The sequence below is a fragment of the Exophiala xenobiotica genome (genome assembly GCF_000835505.1).
Source record: "Exophiala xenobiotica strain CBS 118157 unplaced genomic scaffold supercont1.3, whole genome shotgun sequence".
Taxonomy (NCBI): Eukaryota; Fungi; Ascomycota; class Eurotiomycetes; order Chaetothyriales; family Herpotrichiellaceae; genus Exophiala; species Exophiala xenobiotica.
Window position 1 is genome coordinate 285,039 of NW_013562492.1, and position 19,688 is coordinate 304,726.

Below are 19,688 nucleotides of genomic sequence, written 5' to 3' on the forward strand. Positions count from 1 at the left end.
CAGGGACTCGTATTTGCCTGTCGCTCATACTGGGGAGAAAGGGCGGATGGACAAGTCCTTCCGAAATCTTGTAGTATAGACATCTCGGAGCAGAATCAGGATCACAAGCTTGCATAGGCGCAGAAGGACACGACCGAGCATTCTAAGCGCTACGTGCTATTACCCCCATGGCTTCGTTTTCGACTGCGATTCGAGGCACCGCAAACATGGTTGTCATGGGCCATGAATCATATTGGCACTCACGGGGTCCAGGTCGAGACCTGCTGCTCGATCAGACTCTCCTTTCCGTCGACCGGTTCACCATGGACCTGACCACGCAATTGCAGAATTGTCCCATAGCAGACAGAAGTCCACAACGCATCAATTTTGTTGGAAGAAGGCACAGTGACATCCCACACGATGAAACAGAGGAGAATCTGTCATGGCAAATTACATCAACCTTGTAACTGCCGACAAGACGCGAGGCGAGAGTAACATACGGAGTCCTATTGTTTCAATGGTTGAGCTCGGCGCTATGCTCTATTAAAGGGTTGGGGTTGTATTGTCACTCGCCAGTTCCACAACCTGAACGAACAGCAAGGTGTAAGGATATTGTGGACATTCAATCATAAAAATTCTGCACATGCCAGTGAGATAGTTGGGGTGAAAGCTTCGTCAGCATCATCGAATCGCCAAGGAAGAAGGAAGAAGCCGCCGGATCATGGATGGAGGGCATCCATCGTAAATCTGTGGTACGAGGTCCCTGACCTAAAGGAAAGGAAATACTTTCTAGCACAGGTGAAGGAATTATCGAGTCAAAATGCAAAATGCAAAATGTAGGTCAAATGCAAGCACAAGGCTTTGGATGATGGGCCTTGAGGCACCGAAGAAATGCCGAACGGTAATTTCTCAAATCAATGATCAGTGTCTGCCGAAGGGGGCCATCATGGGTGAAGAAAAATAAGATGGTCTGCCTATCGGGGTTTCGAAGCCCGCTATCATAATCATTGCAGCCTCATTTCACATGCCAGGAAGACCCGGTACATTCGTCTGGGACCACAGGATGCTGGTTAAGGTGCCATAGGTGGAGGATTTCATAGTGTCCACGCCCATCGTACCAGCGGCACGGGTACTCTGACATGTGGCAATCAATACCTACACAGTACTGAGTACACCACACTCCATACAAGGGCGGAAATAGTATTGTGGCACACACTTTCGGCTACACCCGCGCGATTTTTCTGTCGATGGAACCCCACGAGAAAATTTTGCGGTCCCCATGTGGTATGCCTCAGACAGCCTTGTAGCAAAAACGACCTTGTCTTTAGCCCTTTAGCCGTACTGCCATCAAACGAAACCCTCGGGCTGCAGGCATCCATCCGCGGCGTAGTGGACGGACTCAAGGATACCTGGTATCATAGACTTGGAGAGCCGAACATCGGAATTCCTTATCCGCAGGAAGCCCTGGCATGTGATGGATTTGTTTTCGAACGGCGAGCATAAGCCACAATGGGTGTAGTACTGTGCTAGACAGAAAAGAGTGCCTAGGTGATATCGCCCGAAGCCGTGTGGAGGACTCTGCTCAGCAAGGTAGCTCCCATCAGCTTCAAAGGAACAGTGCCTATGGACTTCATCCGACAGGAAGAAGCAGGCATCTGCTACTCCAGTCCACGCAATCTTCAGAGTACGAATGCCCGGTAGATATCATCCCTACCTTGCACGATCTCTCCGTACCTATATCATCATCGAAGCTCGTAAAATAAGACGTTGATGAGCGTCATATAAGTGTTGTTCGCCGTTGCTCGAAGCTCTGCTTCCGCCGGCCACAACTCCGGAGGCAAGCCGTCGTCCAACACGTTCCGCGCATCAAACATTGAGAGCTTCCAAAGTCCTCATATGATGTTGGGACCAGGCTTGGACAGTGTCCCCTCACCCGAACATGGTTCGGGTATATTCCTCATTCGCTTGCCGACCGATAGCAACGGATTCGGCGGAGCAAAGAGAAGGCGAAGATTCTTGCGCGGCAACCTGCGAATGGTGCCGTTACCATCCAAGTCGCAGGTTGATGGTGCATGCTTTGCGGGTTGTGCAAGGCCGAAAAGTACGCAGCTGGACGGCAACAGAAATGGCTCACTTCCGGTATCTCTTCTTTCTCGACCATGGGGCTCGTTCCTGCCTTGATACCCCATTACCCGTCTCCAGACGCCAAACATCTGAGGTTACACAGAAAGAATCTGGTGATTTTGGCTGGATCGTGGGGTATGTGCCGCCCTTGGTCAGACCACACTATGATCCACAGATGGTTCGCTGTGGAATTGTGCCGGATTAGTATCATTATTGAAAGGAGCCGACCTTGCCCTGTGCGATGCGCTGTCGCGGAATTTGTCGCGGAGTCCGCACTTGCCAGGACATTGTTTGACATTCTTGCGAACTAGTGACTGTCAACAGAGTCAGTCAAAAGGATGATCAGTTACACCTCGGATCGATCCTGATCACGACATCGCCGTAGACCCTGAGCAAATAAGCACCGAAGGAGTACTAGTGCCTGAGGAGCAATCTGATAAGCAAGGTCGGCGCTTCCTGGACTGCTCATCGCGGCTGTGCACGGAGAAGGCCTAGACTCGCTTGGTTGATTTCGCGGCTCCATGAAATACTCCATCCTCTCGGCCTTGAGTCTTGAGATCTAGAACAATTTGCTTTCCGCGTGATGTTAATGTGCCGTCTGGAGTGATTAATAGTTCGATGTTTGTGACAGAAATGGAGTCGCATCCAAAGTTGATATAGATATGGGCAGCACAAATGTTGGCCGGCATCCGAGTATTGAAGGCTGAGAGTCCAGACTGTGGAGAAGTGGGAGCAGTCCGGCTAGCGAGATATGGACCAAAATGGGCGTGAGCACATGTCGCGACTACACAGTAAATTACTGCAGAAGGTCAGGGCTGCTGGAATAGTCTCGTCAGTCCATGTGTGAATGCTCGAAGCGGAAACATACAAGCAAATCACTGACGCACAGGGGAGGTCATCTCGATGCAACAAGCAATTTGCATGTATCACAGTACCTGGCGTTCCCTGGCGTTCTGCGGAGCCGAGTGTAGGGGCAGATTGAATGAGTGGGATGAGTCGTGCATATCCAGACCCCCTGTGTGTTTGCTCTGTTATCATCGTGATTTTTCTTTTTCCTTACTGGGTGTTCTTGGGTTTGCATGTGCCATGCCTTCACGTTTGTGAGGTTCGTTTGCATCATTCTCCGGCTATTTGGCGTTATCAGCATGAATGAAATTGTGGAGATGCAGTCGGAAGAGGTTACCCAGACAAGATCGATAGAATCGGAATGGTGCCTTGATTAGCCCAGGTACCTACTGCCAGTGCGTACGGGGCAGCTTCAGGTTTTGGGATCATGGTGCGATTTTGGCCAAATTTCTGTCCTCTCACGCCTCTCCATCTGTCTGTTCATCAGGCTCGGAGGCCATACAAACGCAGGTTGAGGCAAATGGATGGCAAAGGCCGGCGCAAGAGACAGCGAGACTCGTCACCTCACGCATCTCCATATCCAACAAAATTATGTCACGGCGAGGGTACGTCCGTACTGTACACGTTTACTATCTATGGATAGTACTATTGTGCGCCCTCGGGGAGATCAGGCCGAAAATTTCAGCCACCGACACACACCCACGTCCCCCACTTGCACCTGCAAACATACCGTGGTAAGCCCCGTGAGTGAGTTCCACCATCACAAGCCAGCCGTTCCCGCAATATCCGTTCAGGCACCAGCCAGAGTCGTTTGCTGCCCACATGCTTCCCTTTAGCCCCCGTCGTCCGATTACGAGATGCTCTGGGGGCCCCCCTTAGGTTGTCGCACTAGGACCCATGAGGTGATTTTCTGGGCTTTGAAGATTGCTGAATAAAGTCGGCCGGGATGCCCTTCTGGGCACTTCTTACGCCTTCTGTGGAAGTTCCGGGTGGACTGTTATTGTGAATGGGGTTAATATGGAGTTCAATTACGTTGTTGCGAGTGGTCTTATAGTTGAAGTTGACATCTGATATTAACTATCTTCAGATACTCTACCACAAGCACCTTGAGCCTATGCTATCTGTACTGCGAATCGACGAGAAATACCTAGATAGGATTGGAGTGTGACATGCAAGGTTCTTCACGAGACGCGGCATGTCCGAGAGGGATGAAGATGATGTCGCCCAGCATTTCCTTTACCAGTACTCGTACTCGTAGACTCGAGACTCGGCAGTCTCTTCGCATGCCATCATCATCTTTCCCTAGAATGTCTCTCTGAAGCACACACAGCAGATGCCCAAGGTACTAGTACGCAATAAAGCGAGAAGTTATTTGTTACAAGGCAAAAAGGCTTCATTTATTGCTCATTCAATGGTGCGAAAGGACCAAGGGGCGCTCCAAGTGTCGACGGAGACTCCGCAAGGTGTCGGCATGCCGGGCATGTACTACTGTGATAATCCCGTAGGTGGGAGGCACCACTGGAGGCATCTAAGAGGTACATACTCGTCCCGGGAAGTTTTCGTCGTTGGGGTCATTTTCTGCCTGACCGCTCTTCATCGGCATTTTCTCTTTGTGCCTGGTCACTTTCCCGCAAAACCGTCGCCCACGGGTACTTTGCCTCGTCTCGAATTCCTTCCCCATCTTTTTCTCTGCTGCTGAAGTTGTACGAGTTACCAGACGAATACCTGACGAGTACCTGACCGGTACCACCCAAAGCCCTCGCTCTGTCCCATGCCTTTTTCCGAGCCAGCACACACTTCTTCCAGCGTAGCATCATACATCATACATTCATCATCATCATCATAATTGACTCTTTCTTCGGCTATTACAGCGTAAGTCTTCGGACCGAGATCCCTGCCCATAACAACTTGCTCCTGACAGCCTTGGGATCGACTTGGCCTGATTCCGTCCCGCCATCGAAATCATTGGAGCCCGTTTCCAAACCTTCTCTCTGGCTTCATTTCCCCGGATTCGTAACCGAAAAGCGATCCTGCAAATTTCGCCCAGTGTATCAGAGATTCAGCACAGAGACACTGGATTCGAATCAAGGGGCCGTGAAGCAAGAGCACGCACACCAGTGGACGACCAAAATACATGCCAATGCGCGGGCGGCAATCAAGGTGATCCAATAGCCCGTCGCATCAGCCTCTGCTGTCCTCATCACTAAGACTCAAGAGTCATCCGAACCCACACCAGCACCATCGGCACCCACCAGCTTCGGGGCCGCAAAAGAATTGATCCTGTCCTTAGCCTGTGCTGCACTGGTGCCAGTCCTGCCAGTCTTGCACCATCCGCCGCAGCCTAGCCACCGGGGTGTTTCCCTCGATTCGACTTGCGGACTCGGCCAAAGACACACAGGCCCCTACCACCGAACCACGACGGTATCAGCTCGTCATTTTTTACACTTTGGGACGTGGACCGATAACGCTAGCTGGGCTTGCCTCGCCCTGCCCCGTGCCCACAAATCACAAGGAGGACACAAGGAAGAGGGCCCAAATACCGCTTGTCCAAGTGCCCAGTGTCGCCGCAGGGGGGCCTTTTCTCGGTGGTCTTTGAGTCTTGCACTGTTACGACACGCCGAGCACGGGCGGCAGCAACCCACATTCCTCAGCATCTTACGGAGACGGAGTAGCAAACTGGCAAACTGGCAAACCCGGCTGGAACAACCCTCGCCTCTTTTCTGCAAGCTTCCGTCAGAAAAAAACTCAGAGAGACACGACAAAACGCCGCGAATCCTCCCACCCCTGCTCTCCCCGGTCTCCAGTTTCCCAGTCCGCATTGCCGGGATCGAGTCGCACACACAATCGCATCCTCGCATCCTATCTGCTGCCCATTCTCCAACATCAGGCTCAATCCCTCCTTCGCAAATTACTGCATCTGACACTTCGTCACCTCCCTGATTCCTTTTCCTCCCCTTCTCTCCCCCCGAATTTCTCTGACCACACCATTACGAGACCACACCACTCATCACCCTGTTTCGCCAAACCGCCCGCGCTAGGTACCAAATCCAACTTCCATTTCAATCTGCCTCTTTCCGACCCCGGGTCTTTCGTCACGCCCGCCCACCCGCCTGCTTCACTCGTCCAGTGGATGATTCACCCCCCCACGATAAGCGATCATCTTGGGGAAACAGAAGCCTCTCCTTCCTCGCTCGCTCGAATGCAACCCTCTTCGTCTGCAGTAAACTTTACTGCTCTCCTCAACCCTTCTCCTCCTTCTTCCTCTCCAGACACCATCACTGTGGCCACCTCTCGGTCGGCCCAACAAGACGCTTCCAACACCGGCACACAAACCACGAATACTTCCTCATCGACGACGCAGACTGACTCTAACATGGCTGCCGCCGTCAGCCTGTTGCCTACTGCGATAGCCCCTCAGGCCAACAACAACGACGATAGGCAGGATCTTCCTCGCCCTTACAAATGCCCCCTGTGCGACCGAGCCTTCCACCGTCTAGAACATCAAACAAGACACATTCGAACGCATACAGGAGAAAAGCCACATGCGTGCCAGTTCCCTGGCTGCAGTAAGCGCTTCAGCAGATCCGACGAGCTGACCCGACACTCGCGCATTCACAATAACCCCAACTCGCGCCGCAATCAAAAGACTCATCAAGTCGCCGCTGCCGCCGCGCTTGCTGGCCTTCAGGATGGCGCGAGCCAGAATGTGTCGGCTCACGCTCAAATGATGCCGCCCCCAAACAAGAACAACATGCCCCGATCAGCACCTACATCTGCCGCGGGCTCGCCCAATGTGTCACCGCCTCACTCCTTTGCTGTTCACGCCTCTCATGTTCCTACACCGCTAGGCCCCTTCGGACGCCACGATGACAGGAACAATATGGACATCAACCTGCTCGCCTCCGCCGCTTCCCAGATAGAGAGGGACGACCACATCACTAGAGTGCCGTATCAACATCAGCATCATCTCTTTAGTCATCGCACCTACAACAGCAATGGCCGTCTACCCTCTCTGTCCGCGTACGCCATTTCTCATTCTATGTCGAGGTCACACTCGCAAGAAAACCATGATGACGATCACCGACACAAGCGATCGAGGCCGAGTTCACCTCACTCCACGGCTCCTTCATCTCCAACTTTCTCCCACGAATCAATATCGCCGACTCCGGACCATACACCTCTGGCCACGCCCGGACATTCACCCCGCCTGCGGCCTCATGGAAGCGACGTCCAACTCCCAGGGCTACGACATCTCTCATTAGGGCATACACCACTCCTAGCCCCCATGGAGCCTCAGGCCGATGGGTCCTATTCTCACATTCCGCCGCCTCAGCATACTGGACCTTCGATTGCCGACATTGTTACTGGGACCCAACGTAAACTCCCAGTGCCACAACTACCCAAACTTGGGGTGTCTGAGATGCTACATCCACCCAGTGGGCTAAGTTCTGGTGAATCCAGCACGGCAGCATCGGTCAATGGAGATTTCTCTAGATGATTTGGTCGGACATTGAGACAGGTGTTCACGGAGTCGAATAGCAAGGCAGCTTACCCGTCTGCTCGAGTTTACCTCTCTTTTCACGCTTTCTTTTGTGGTTTTTATTTTTCTCCCGGAGTTGAATGGTTTGATTTTAACCAGAAGACAATGCCGGATTTGGGCGACCTGGTATGAGAACAACAGCGTGGAGCAAGGCATAGACGGATAAGGAACATCATGGGGATTTGCGCCGGATGACAGCGCCGAATAGAATAGGATCCTTCAGTGATTGGGCATTGATTGAGTGGTGGATGAAAGAAACACGTTATCATCTTCAGGCGTAAGAGCTCTCTTGTCATTGAGCATCCAATCCACAATTACATGTGTAATTTCAGATAACCCGTATCCATTCTATGATTCTGAGCGAATGCTTCCTGCCTCGTACTTTGGTCCCTGATCAATCATCACGCTCTCCCATCCCAACTCCACGTAGTCGGAGGATATCCGGTGTGTGCACATCCAAACGACCAGAGTTTTAGGTCTCTAGTCAACTGTGCAGGTCTTGGTCAGGACGCTGATCCGCCGTTCCACGCCGTGCCGGGAATCACCATGGTGTTAGCTGTGATTCGCGTCATATGCCTGTTCCTTTACGCCGAAGAAAGTGGAAGCTGAGTCACGATGCATGCTGGCGCAATCGAAGGAGAAAGATGATCATCCAGCTTGATTCTGACACCCCGGACTTGCTTGCAATTCAGCTGGAGCCTCAAGCATCAGAGGTTGGGTATCTCCAGCGATCAGCGGTCACCCAGAGCCGAATGAGATGTGGACAGCACACAGCAGCCATGGATCATCCGTCCAACATGACCTGACTCAAGTCATCCTGCTCAACAATTCCAGGACACCTTATCAGCCCGTGTAACAACTGTTCCCCCACACTATGCACGTCGCATCTCACGCATGACTTGGTCAGCCTGCCTGACTGGCTGGCAATTCTATTGCCCTCACCTCGCAGGCGCAGGGATATTGATCGCAACGAACGCAGGTGCTTTTGGGAGTGGTCTGGACCACTGATACTGGACTCGTTCTGAGCACAAGAGTTCCTTGTGACCTTGTGGTATCCGCAAACCGACACCTACCCATAAACGCCCACCCGCACGAAAATGGATGCCGGGGAATCGTGGAGTCCCCAGTCTCTCGTGTGTCCGGATGAAGCGCCAAACGTGTGGGGACAGGAGGAAATCCAGTGTGTGTGCATTAGCATCCATGGCATCCTACCTCGTACCCACCTCCATCGTTTTTGCGGCCGATACAATCCGGTTCACCGGTGGTCCAGCACGGCTAAACGGTTGTTGCTGAAGATTGGCTTTGGCCGACGTCGTAACTCCAATCTCGTATGATGTTTTGATGATCCAAACCCAACAGCTAGTGGACTTCGAATCGAACGGGAAGTCTGAGCTTCGAAGCATTATTAATTCACACCCGTGCCTAATTAGGGTCTATGCCGATGCCGAGGACATCTTCGGCCACCGTCATCTGGCCTCGGCGCTTCTATCGACACCATATTCTGACTATCGACAACGTACTGTTACTATCGTAAGCTGAGTGACTGTGGTCCCGGTGGGATATCCTCCGCTTCGTCTTGATCCCAGAGCGGTCGCATATTTTGATTCAGATTGTTATTCAGGCTAAAATGATAACGTCGGCTCCAAAGACTCAATTGGAGTTTGAATGTTCGTGACATGTTTCAAGGCGATCCCTTTGTTTCGCCCGGCAGGAATCGCTGGCTTCAACGGCACTTGGGCCAAGAAGCACTTACTATGGTAGGAAGTCGTTGGCTTCGCTTTCACAGACGAAGGTCAGGATTACGACACGCCCGCCTGGTCTTACGCATTACTTGCAAATTAAACCATGATCATGACTTGTCTGCCGCTTGGTCCAGTTTCCGATTCTGATCCGACCCCACATGATGTCTGGAGGAGGATCGACTTCAGCAAAAATGCGGTCACCTATCGGGATACGAGAACGAAGATGCCTTCTTCCTCAGGAAAACCCCCACTATCCCGGGCTGGACTCCTCTCCTCCGGGTGGGGAAGAAATCCTGGGGGCAATCACGCAATGGGAAACCGCAGTATCCGTATGAGTAAGAATGCTGAACTGCTCGGCGCACTTTGTGGGGAATGGAGAAAACCAGACCCGACCAGACTGGCTTGGAAGAACAATTCCAGGAACCCTGGCGAGAGTTCTTCGGGTACCTCGTACTCGCAAAATCACTCTGAACTTTCGACGGGCTTATTCATTGAACTGTGGCCGTCACGACTGCAGAGTGGTTGTCGATGCTGCAGTTCGTCTGCGGAATACCAGCTCGAATATGCTCGCTACGAGAACCGAGGCTAAATCGTTTCTGCTGGCTCCGCCTGAGGATCGGCAATCTGTTCATACCTTCGCTGTTAGTGGACAAAGGGAACGTGCCCTTCACAGCAGGCGACAAGTATGGAGATCAAGACTTGGAATTTCTGCATTGTTGCGAAGATATGCGATCGCCCATGAACAGGCTCCTCTAAGTCTTGGGCTCGGCGAAGGATTCAGGCTTTGAGATTACATCGACGATGACACATTGGCGATGGCTCTTCCTCGTAGCCAAAGTTTCCAGATTTTCGCCGAAAAATTGTGCCTTTCAATGCTGATCGCAGTCCATATCCGTGTTGGTTGTGGAAAGTCCCTTACGAAGCTACTCCAGGTCCTCCCCACGGTTGACTTCGAAGATGGGGAATTGATACAGCCCGTACCGTACCTGTACGGGTACGGGTCTCTCACCGATGGTGACGCTGTCACTCCAACTACGAGTAAGTGAAATCGCCGCCAGTTGGACAGATCGGCTCGAATGTTTTAGCTGTGGCTCTGACGATCATTTGGAGATGTCGGAGACTGCAGGGACGAACTTACCGAGTCAGATCAGACAGACAGAGTTATCATCTTCAGGCATGATCAGGCTCTTTCCGACCAGTCAAGATTCCGATCCGCCCAGCATAAGTGAATTCTTGACCGTTAATTGACTGAAGACTGAATACCGGAGTCTGAAGCAATTCAACTCAAGCGGGCCGGCAACCGTTTTCTTTGCAGACGCTTCAAAGACTGAAGTAAGCATGCGAGCATGGTACGAATATGACGACGTCGGTGCGGATACCCCAGATTCGTGCAGGACGATTCCTTTCCTTTCCTTTCCCGGAATCGCCGCAAGCCAGTGTTTGGTTTTCGGCCTCAAAAAATTTCCAGTATTGCTTTAAACATTTTTGGGTTCCATTTTACTAGGCAAACTTTCGAGCAGGAAAGATATTCCCATCCAATGCACCCGGTCTGCCCGGACCATATTGAAGATGGAACAGTAGTGGAGAATATCGGACCATCATTCAAAGTATGAGCTTCGAACCACACCTGTCCATGCTCTTTCGACCCGCCACAGTCCGATTTATCAGAGCCCCATGGCAGTAAGCTCGAGAGGTTCGGAACCTCGTAGAGATGCTGTTCGCTGGGTACTTAAACCGCTCTACTGAATAGATTCTGGTACAAATGGCCCGAAACGCATTGATGCTCCTCAATACGCCCTCACATGAGATCCAGCGAAGTTAACTTGCAATCGATCGGATCGTGCGGATTGATCGGAAAGCATCTTCCACCCAAGGAAGAATCATGAGCTGGATGCAGATCGTCACGTTCGAGCCGGGACCAAGGGACATATCTGAACAGGCATACGGGGCAAGACTGAGTACATCTCCTACATGCGGAAGGGGACGTGCTTTGCTTGCCTTTGCGTGGGCGACCGGATCGGGATTTTCGTGTGCATTTCTGAGCCCGAGTTCCTTCTCACCTGAATCATGCCTGTCGACGGTAGTCGTACAACCAGCGGGAGGTCGAACACCCGGCTCCTCCAAAGCGGCGAGTCCAAACAGCAGGCTGCTACGCGATGACAAGGCGTGCAAGGCTCGACACAAATCCTCTCCTCTTCCCAATTGGCCATGTAGCCAGGAATGTACTGTGCACATGTACCGAACCAGGCTTCGTCGTGCCTCTGGCGGAGATGAGCTTCATGCCATGTCAAGTCGGGCGGTAGACGTCAGCGAGATTCCGTCATCATTGTCATTACCACCATAACCACCATCATGGGCCCTACTGGTGAAAGAAAGCTAGTGGGTGGAAAAATCGAGCTAAGTTGATGTTGGTAATTGTCTTGTTCCGTGAGCGGTTCTTTGGTCAACGTCCTCGGTGGTACACAGCATCGAGGGCGGTTACGGGCGGTGCACATGGGACCAAGGGAGTACTGCGTTAGTACCCTTATTGATGCTTGACCTCTTTTTGAGCGGACTCACCTTATTCTGGAATCCGAGAGTCGGACGCAGGTACGGCCACTGCTTACTTACCAGGTATCTTCATCCCCGCAAACAAAGCCGAAGCCGGTGAGTGCTCTCCAAGATTCTTCTCTCTTTGCAAGGAAAACAGCAGGTTTCAACGCGTGGCAGGTAGCCGCTTGTTTGCCTGACTCGTCGGTGCGATGCGAGACAGTACATAGTAAGTGTTGTTAAGTCTGGAAATCGGATGCTCACGGTCAAGTCGACTCTCGACAGGGGGTGGGTTGGTTGCACCGGGTACTAGTACGAGGTTATCAGGGTGTCTGTTACTATGAACGTGGTGAGGGCGTTTCCAGACTCTCCGAGCAGGACGAGAAGAGTCTGCGCAACATTTGCAAGTGCAATGCTGGATCCCATGTGGTTGTCTACCAGCCATGTTACGACAGTACATACAGTACTACAATAGTACGGATATTCCGCATGGAGTACTACTACGTACCATAGTATGGCAAATGACCCGCCATCCCTGATTATTCACTCTCCGAGGAATCATTTTGAGGTATTTACTTGACGTAGTACTCCGTATATACGGATGCTATTCTTTCCGAAGAAGGTGAAGCAGATACGTAGTAGAACTTCCGCAGGCCCCCAACCCCGCGTCTCATGTTGCCATTGATGAAATTGCACGGGTCGACTGAGGCAAAAAAGGGAGTAAAGTCCGTCTCGGGCTCTGATACATTGGTGTCTGTTACTCCGTATCAGGCGGTGTTTCAAGGACGGTCGCGACCAACCCCCTCGGCCCCCCTTTGATTGGGCTTGGTGGGCCCATGGTGATTGGGCGAGAAAAGACCTCACACTCATACTCCGTACTCACACACGACTTGAAGTGTCCCAGACTGATTTTGCAAAGGGCGAAGCGAAGGAGCACCGTACACGTAACTGTGGTACCGAGCATTCTGGAGGGCTTGGATGCAGTTCGAAAACCTTTTTCCCAATTCCTCATCATTCGATCTCGATTCTTGCTCGGTTATGAAGCAGCCCAATTCCATGGGGCTCCATGGTCACGGCGAGGCTCGCTCAGGTAATCCGTGACCGCGACCCAAGTTCCGCAAAAGAGCGGCCCTCTTCAATGACTGTTGTTGTCCCAAGCCCCCAAAATCCATAATGCATGCAAGCCGACAAAACATCGAACAAAAAACTTCCTTTCTGGTTATACACACTCTTCCTTTCTATGTCGTGAGATAAAATAGGAAAAGGGAGAATAAAGACTTTTCTCTCTTTTCTTCCCTGCTGCATCAAATCACAATGGCACCCCACATTTGTGTCGTCAAGGCGTGCACCCACAGACAAGCTTGATTATCTGTAGATCTTGTCTTTTCTGTGTGGCCGTCCCCATCCTGCTCATGCTCATGGCTCAAGCTCGTTCCCTTGCTTATTGGATGAAGTCTCGTACAGCGAATCTTCCTCGGCCGAATCGACCACGGCCGCCTTTTCCTCCTGTCTTGCCGCCACCAGTGTTGCCACCAGCGTTACCGCCAGTGTTTCCTCCGGTGTTGCCTCCGTTGTTGCCTCCGTTGTTGCCGCCGGTGGCTCCAGTGGCTGCTGTGGAGTTGGCGGCGCCAGTAGCACCTCCGGCCGCAGCGTTGTTTCCACCTGCATTGGCATTATTTCCGCCTGCGTTGGCGTTACCGGTACCTTGACCAACAGTGAACTTCTGGCAGTCGTCTTGAGCACCACGTTGAGCGACCTGTATCGATTAGCTTGATGATGGATATCTCCGGGTTGAACAGGGTACTTACGGGCATCAGGACAGGCTGGTGGTTGGCGGCGGCGTTCATTGTGCAGATGCGATAGAAGCCGGCGGGGAGACCGTCAGTGACGTCTGCGGTGAGAAGACCTTGGCCGTTGCCGTCATCATTGATACCCTTGAAGAAGTTGAAGACTTTCGGGTCAGGGGGGCTGGTGGGAGCGAGAGTGCCGCCGAGATCCTGGACAGTGACGTGACAGTGACCGACGACTTGGCCACCCTGAAGAGCCTGAGGAGCAGAGTAGTATGTGCTTTGAGCATCGGTGAAGGAACCGGCGACCAAGTTCTGAAGTTGGACTTGAATAGTGAAGGCTTGGTTTGCGTCCAGGTCGTCTCCAGGACCAGGGAAGAGCACTATAGCGGAAACCATGTCCTGGTTGGAAGGAATATCGCCCATAGTGATACCGTTGCAGGAGCCGCCAGTCACTTGTTTACCGTTTGTCAAAGTCTTGCCAGTGCAAACATTGATGAAGTTGGCATTGTCGCTAGTCGGAGTCAGTATAATACATCGGGAAGACGGAATGGACGATTACTTACGTTGTGGAAGCCGCTGTACCAGCTACACTGAGGTCTCCTTCTTGTTGACTGCCAGTCTGCACGTTGTCGGGGTCCAATGCCAGGTCGGCAGCGTTCCCACCACCGTTGCCACCTGCATTGTTACCGGCGGTAGCATTAGCGGCATTGCCCGCGTTGGCGTTTCCGCCGTTGGCATTTCCAGCGTTGGCATTCCCGGCGTTGGCATTCCCGGCGTTGGCGTTGTTGCCACCCTGAGTGCCAGCGTTGTTGTTGTTATTGTTGTTGCCACCGTTATTGTTGCCTCCTCCCCTGTTCCCCTGGGCCAAAGCTTCTGAGGTAAACCCCAAAGCGGCGACCGCCAACATCATGAGTTGAGTGGTCTTCATGTTGAATATCGGTTCGAAAAAGACTTAGGATTGAAAGGTCGGTTTGGTGGAATTGGAATGGTGTAGAATCAAATAAAATAATCTTCTGCTTTGCTAAGAACGAGAGACTCCGCGGTCAACGCGATCAAGCCTAAGGAATGGAATAAGTTCGAAGCTTGGATCGAAAGACAAAAAGGATCGAAAGGAATGAAGAGGCACTGCCACGATGAAAGGAAAACACCAGGACATGGCAGAGAAAGAACGAGCTCTTATGCGATTGACTTGGCAGTGTCTGGACAACTGTCGCGGGCCGAAGCTCGTGCCATGCTGATTTCCTTGAGGCTGGAAGTGTTTCCAACGAAGGGGTATGACACAAACCTCCCCAGGTGCTTCAGATCTCGAAGGCTGAAGAACCAGGCCGGACGGTTACAGGTTGGTCGCAGTATGCCGCCGCCGGGCAGGCTCGAAGGGAAACAAGCATTGCCAATGTTTAAGACGCAGAGCTAGCTCGTCCAGATCCAAGACAGAAAGACAGTGGTAGAGACGAAGGTGAAGCTGGCATGGTTTCGAGACGTTTCGGAGGTGGAGGGAGAAACGACATGTCTGAAACCAGCGGCTGTAGCGGAAGGCGACCAATTGGCCCAGAGGTGGTGGTAAGGTTTTGTAACTAGCCGAATTCAGTCTAAGCTAATGGTTAATGGTCATCTGGCTCGTTTTAACGACCCTTAGTGGCTGACTAGACCTCCACGATTTTCCTAATCGACGTCATTTGCACCTCCTCCAACACCTCCTCGACTCCGTGTTGACTCTCAAATCGAAGCCTCCATACCACACGGAGAACGGAGTATACCCACGGTACTATAGCATTTCTTCGGACGCCACGGCAAATCTGTCAAACACCCTTGCAAGGCTGCCTGTCTTTCCCCAATGCGATTCCCCCTCTGCTTCACCATCTCATCGCCAATATTCCAAAAATACTCGGGAACTCGGCCTTGTGGCGCCCACATGGGCCAGACTTCCCCTACGATCCTTTTCGCAAGCCACGATCCCCCTGGGACCCCCTGGGAAGGACCATGCCCTGGTAGCAGTCAAGCTTTCCTAAGCTTTTCTGCCACCAGATTGCCGATTGCCTGCTGCCCGGACTCATCATGAAGCAGGACACGTTCGATCCCAGCATACTACGGTGCACCACCCCCCGTACTATAGTACGACCTTGACTTACTTCCACTATAACCGAGCGGTGTCCGGAGCACCCTTCGCCTATTCTTGACTCAACTGGCAGACCCTGTTACAACTTTGATTATAAATCTGCTTTCCCGATTCAATCGTGCGTGCTTTTGCACAGTACTGTAAGAGATCGACCACTTCAACCGGGTCTCGCTACTTCCGGTCAGAATTGAAGCTTCGGTAACAATCTATCCGTGCAAAAGCTTGTTTGGGCCTTTCGACGGCCGCCTGACTATGGCCCAACAAGCTCTCCTTTGAGATGAACATTGGCCCTTCCACTGAGGATCACATTTGTAATACTCGCCTGACCTTGCGCGTCGGTCTTGACGTCGACCTCTACAGCGATGGTGCAGAGTCGTCCCATTTCGACACCCTGCTGAATTCCGAACACTTTTCTTTCCGTCTTCTCTGCCAACTTCAGATCCTCTGCCTTCTTTGTCAAATCTGCCTCTGCCTCTGCCTCAGGCTCCGACGTCTTCGGGTCCTCACGGCGGAGGGCCAAATAGCAACTCAAAGCACTGCAAGCGCTACCTGTTCCGGGATCTTCGATTCCATGCGAGATCATTCGCGTTTGCACGTTGTGGATTGTAGGCTCTCCAACCTGCTCTGACTTGGCCAGGACTTTATAGTACATGCAACCAACAAAGCTGGGTGACCACTCCGGATCCAGCTCAACTTCGGGGGACTTGCCTGCTTGGAGGGCAGCAAATATTTCCGGGTTGTCAGTCAAATCCACGAGGACGAAAGTCATTCCCTTGACTATGGATACCAAGGGGAACCTTTTGTCCTTGGATTTGTCGATTGTTGGAACAATCTGGATCTGAGGTTGCGTGGCAATAAGCTTTTCCATTGGCACTTGCCCTGAGTGTTCGTGGAAGTCAAAGGGTACTGCACATGCTGCGACTTGACGGTAGGGGTTATAGAAGATGGGGATTTTGCCCGCTTTGGTCTGAAGGACGGCCGCTTGTCGCTGGGTATCACGATCCTGTGGGCCCCCATAGTGCATTTTCTCCAGATAGGAAAATATCTGCGCGCATAAGAATGAGATCTTTTCAGACTGGGAGCGTGATCCTCACATAATGAGCTGTCCCAATTATCTGAAAGATGTTGTCAGCTCGAAATTTCCGCCGCAAGGAGGCAATGCTCACCGGATGGCCGGCAAAGGGTAACTCTTCACCCGTCTCTGTGAAGATCTCGCAGAGCCGCGGCTGTCCAGGCCCAGGCGCATCGTGGAGGAAGACGGTTTCCGAAAACTTGAACTCTTTGGCGATGAGGGACTTGCGCTTCTGGCTGAGTGCGTTTCCGCGCACGGCGACAATTGCCAGTGGATTTCCTTGGTATTTCTCGGGTGAGAAGACCTGTGCTGGTCAACTTCAAGGTCTCTTAGGGGTCTAGCAAGATCGCAAGAAGCCCATCAACTTCACAGAGGGATAAAATTGCAATTGATATCCCCTGTGAGTGCTCCGTTTGATAACAAGATCATCCTCCTGTGTGGACGGACGTCGTTCTGTGCTGATTGCGAGCTGGAATGACCTTTCGTATGGACTTTCTCTGAAGCATGGCCCAATGTAGAGCAAACATCAATTGGACTTACCACCATCTGCAACGTTCGTTAGGTTGAGCAGTCTTAAGCCAAAATACTTCCTAGAGGATGTACTCACAGTTACAAAGGTATGGGGACCGGACGCCATGTTTGCGACTGCGCCTTATCGACGCTACTGATATAGCCAAGCAGATCGTAAGAAGATCGTAAGAAGATCGTTCCCAGATATCAAGAAAGTCGTGTTTAGCCTTCTCTGTGTGAGCAGCGATTCTCTATCAAGGTCTACAATCGAAATCACTGGTCAAAAGATTGGGGCTTTGGAACTTAGGTATCTTCGACTCCGCGCACGTGCAACTGGTCGAATCACTGGAAACAGTTGTTGGTTACAAACCACACCTCCCACCACTGATTATACCTCATAGAATAGTGGTTCTGATTCTTCGTTTTGTCATATATCCGTAACCACCGTTCTATCCCGTCTTCATATTCAGTCCACGGCCAAATATATAAGAGCGGCAAGCAAGTCATGCTTCGGGTTACGAGTAGTCCTCGTTGGACACTCTACTAGCGTCTTGCACGAGTGCAGACAAGCACTTGAAGTATTTGCACATTACTCCCTCCATTTCGGCTGCTCAAGGTACATTTTCTGTATCCATAAATATCCATGGCCATGATCATGACCACATGGTCTATCCTGACAGGTGTTGATACAATCCCACCCACTTAACATATTCCGGATCTCTGGTCGGCTATTTCCTGCGTTTCATAACCTTGACACACATTTCCTCCAGCCCGTCTTTGGCGTCACCGGGCGGGAAAACGCTGATACTGCTTATCGCTTTGTCTGCGTACTCTTGCGCCAGGGCCCTGGTCTGTTCGAGCCCGTCGGATTGCAAGACAATTTCTCGTGCCTGCCATGTACACGTTAGCTGTCCCGTTCATATAGCTTCTCGAGAAAAAGAATCGCAACTCACCCTCTGCACGTCTCCTTCGGCCGCGAACTTCCGTCCTACCAAAATTCCCAGCTCCGGCCGATCTCGCCAGGCAAAAAGTAAGGGCGCCGTGGCCAACCCCAACTCCAAATCGGCACCCGCCGGCTTGCCCAACTCACTCCCACTGATCGTGTAGTCCAGCATATCATCCACAAGCTGGAACGCCAAGCCCAGGTTCTTGCCGTACTGGTATGCGGCCTCGACAACACTGGGCGTACACTGGCCCAGCAATGCTGCGGCTCGACAACTCTTGCTAATTAAACTTGCCGACTTGAGGTATGTTTTCTGGAGATAATATGTGATGGTCTGCTCGCTCCACTTGGGACTCGTCTCGTCGCTGGCCGTGTTCTTAAGCTGCATAAACTCGCCCTCGACAAGGTTGGCGATAACAGTGGCGAGCAACTCAATGACCTCCGGGTCACGCAGACGGGCCAGTGCGACGGACGCCCGGCCGAGCATGAAGTCGCCGGCCAGCACAGCCATTTTGTTGCCGAAGGTCGTGTTTGCGCTGGGGGAGCTGCGGCGCGTGGAGCTGTGGTCGATTACGTCGTCGTGCAAAAGAGAGGCGGTGTGAATTAGCTCGGTGATTTCGGCGAGGCGGCGCTGCGAGGGAAGGATGGATGGGTCGTTCGGAAAAGCGTATTGTGTTTCGTTGGAGGCGGATGTCAGTGGTGAGGGCGGTTCGGAGGAGGTCTGGTCCGGGTTGTTGTCGTACAAGATGGTGGGCGAGGATATAGGCGTATCAATGCTAGATGGTGAGAGGTTCTGGGCGTCGTAACGTGGTTGTTTCGCCGCGAAGGCAGTGGCTCGGGACATGAGCAGGACCAATAACGGACGGACATGTTTGCCTTCGCTTTGGGTATAGTATTTTGCGACAGTGGCTAGGACGGGGTGGCCAGATCCAAGGAGCTGGCGGATGTTCTTGTTCAAGAACTTGAGTTCTTTTGCTACGATCTTGAGAGGGTCGATGGTGATGTTACCGGTCGCGGGACGGGAGGAGGGGAGGATGTCGGCGACAGTATTCTGGATCTTGGAGACGGCGGCCGCCCATGCTGATGAAGATTGTTGAGACGAGGAGAAGTGTCGTCTGGATTGCCGAGATCGAGGATATTGTGACCTTGTCAAGCACCATGGACAGATTGCTGGTGTAGGAGCTGTAGGTATGTGGCCGGCAATAGATTGTTGCAAAAGTGCAGAGTTAGGAGAGATGCGCACTCGCATGATGGAAATGTAAACCGGCCAAGAGCCAATTAGATAGCCATGAAACAGAAGTAGTGAAAAGAGTATGTATAAACGAGTGTCGAGGTCGAGGGGAAGCTGTTCTGTCGATTTGAGAAAATGTATGCGCAAGATGCCGAAACTGCGCAATGGACTTTTTGATGGTCGAGAAAGAGAACCGAGACTCGCCAATCCCAATAGCGGATTTCCAGCAGGACTTCCACAACTCCGATTCGACAAAGCTGCTAAGC

At 52.1% G+C, this 19,688-nt stretch overlaps 5 protein-coding genes across 5 annotated transcripts; 1 reads left to right on the forward strand and 4 right to left on the reverse strand.

Annotated features, from left to right (window-relative positions):
- Positions 1-855: 855 nt before the first annotated feature.
- Positions 856-2,875, reverse strand: PV05_04265 (uncharacterized protein). The gene has a single exon (XM_013460664.1). It carries the CDS (start codon positions 2,190-2,192, stop codon positions 1,872-1,874), a length of 321 nt encoding a protein of 106 aa, XP_013316118.1. The 5' UTR covers positions 2,193-2,875; the 3' UTR covers positions 856-1,871.
- Positions 2,876-4,501: 1,626 nt separating this feature from the next.
- Positions 4,502-7,854, forward strand: PV05_04266 (uncharacterized protein). The gene has a single exon (XM_013460665.1). It carries the CDS (start codon positions 6,080-6,082, stop codon positions 7,445-7,447), a length of 1,368 nt encoding a protein of 455 aa, XP_013316119.1. The 5' UTR covers positions 4,502-6,079; the 3' UTR covers positions 7,448-7,854.
- Positions 7,855-12,769: 4,915 nt separating this feature from the next.
- On the reverse strand, positions 12,770-15,034 carry PV05_04267 (uncharacterized protein). The gene is made up of 3 exons (XM_013460666.1): positions 14,114-15,034; positions 13,569-14,061; positions 12,770-13,516 (listed from the first exon to the last, which is right to left on the reverse strand). Exons 1-3 carry the CDS (start codon positions 14,476-14,478, stop codon positions 13,202-13,204), a joined length of 1,173 nt encoding a protein of 390 aa, XP_013316120.1. The 5' UTR covers positions 14,479-15,034; the 3' UTR covers positions 12,770-13,201.
- A 695-nt stretch (positions 15,035-15,729) lies between these two features.
- PV05_04268 (uncharacterized protein) lies at positions 15,730-17,501 on the reverse strand. Its single transcript, XM_013460667.1, has 5 exons — positions 17,346-17,501; positions 17,279-17,284; positions 16,833-17,042; positions 16,761-16,781; positions 15,730-16,711 (listed from the first exon to the last, which is right to left on the reverse strand). Exons 1-5 carry the CDS (start codon positions 17,373-17,375, stop codon positions 15,917-15,919), a joined length of 1,062 nt encoding a protein of 353 aa, XP_013316121.1. The 5' UTR covers positions 17,376-17,501; the 3' UTR covers positions 15,730-15,916.
- A 191-nt stretch (positions 17,502-17,692) lies between these two features.
- PV05_04269 (uncharacterized protein) lies at positions 17,693-19,641 on the reverse strand. The gene is made up of 2 exons (XM_013460668.1): positions 18,202-19,641; positions 17,693-18,138 (listed from the first exon to the last, which is right to left on the reverse strand). Exons 1-2 carry the CDS (start codon positions 19,438-19,440, stop codon positions 17,977-17,979), a joined length of 1,401 nt encoding a protein of 466 aa, XP_013316122.1. The 5' UTR covers positions 19,441-19,641; the 3' UTR covers positions 17,693-17,976.
- Positions 19,642-19,688: the final 47 nt, after the last annotated feature.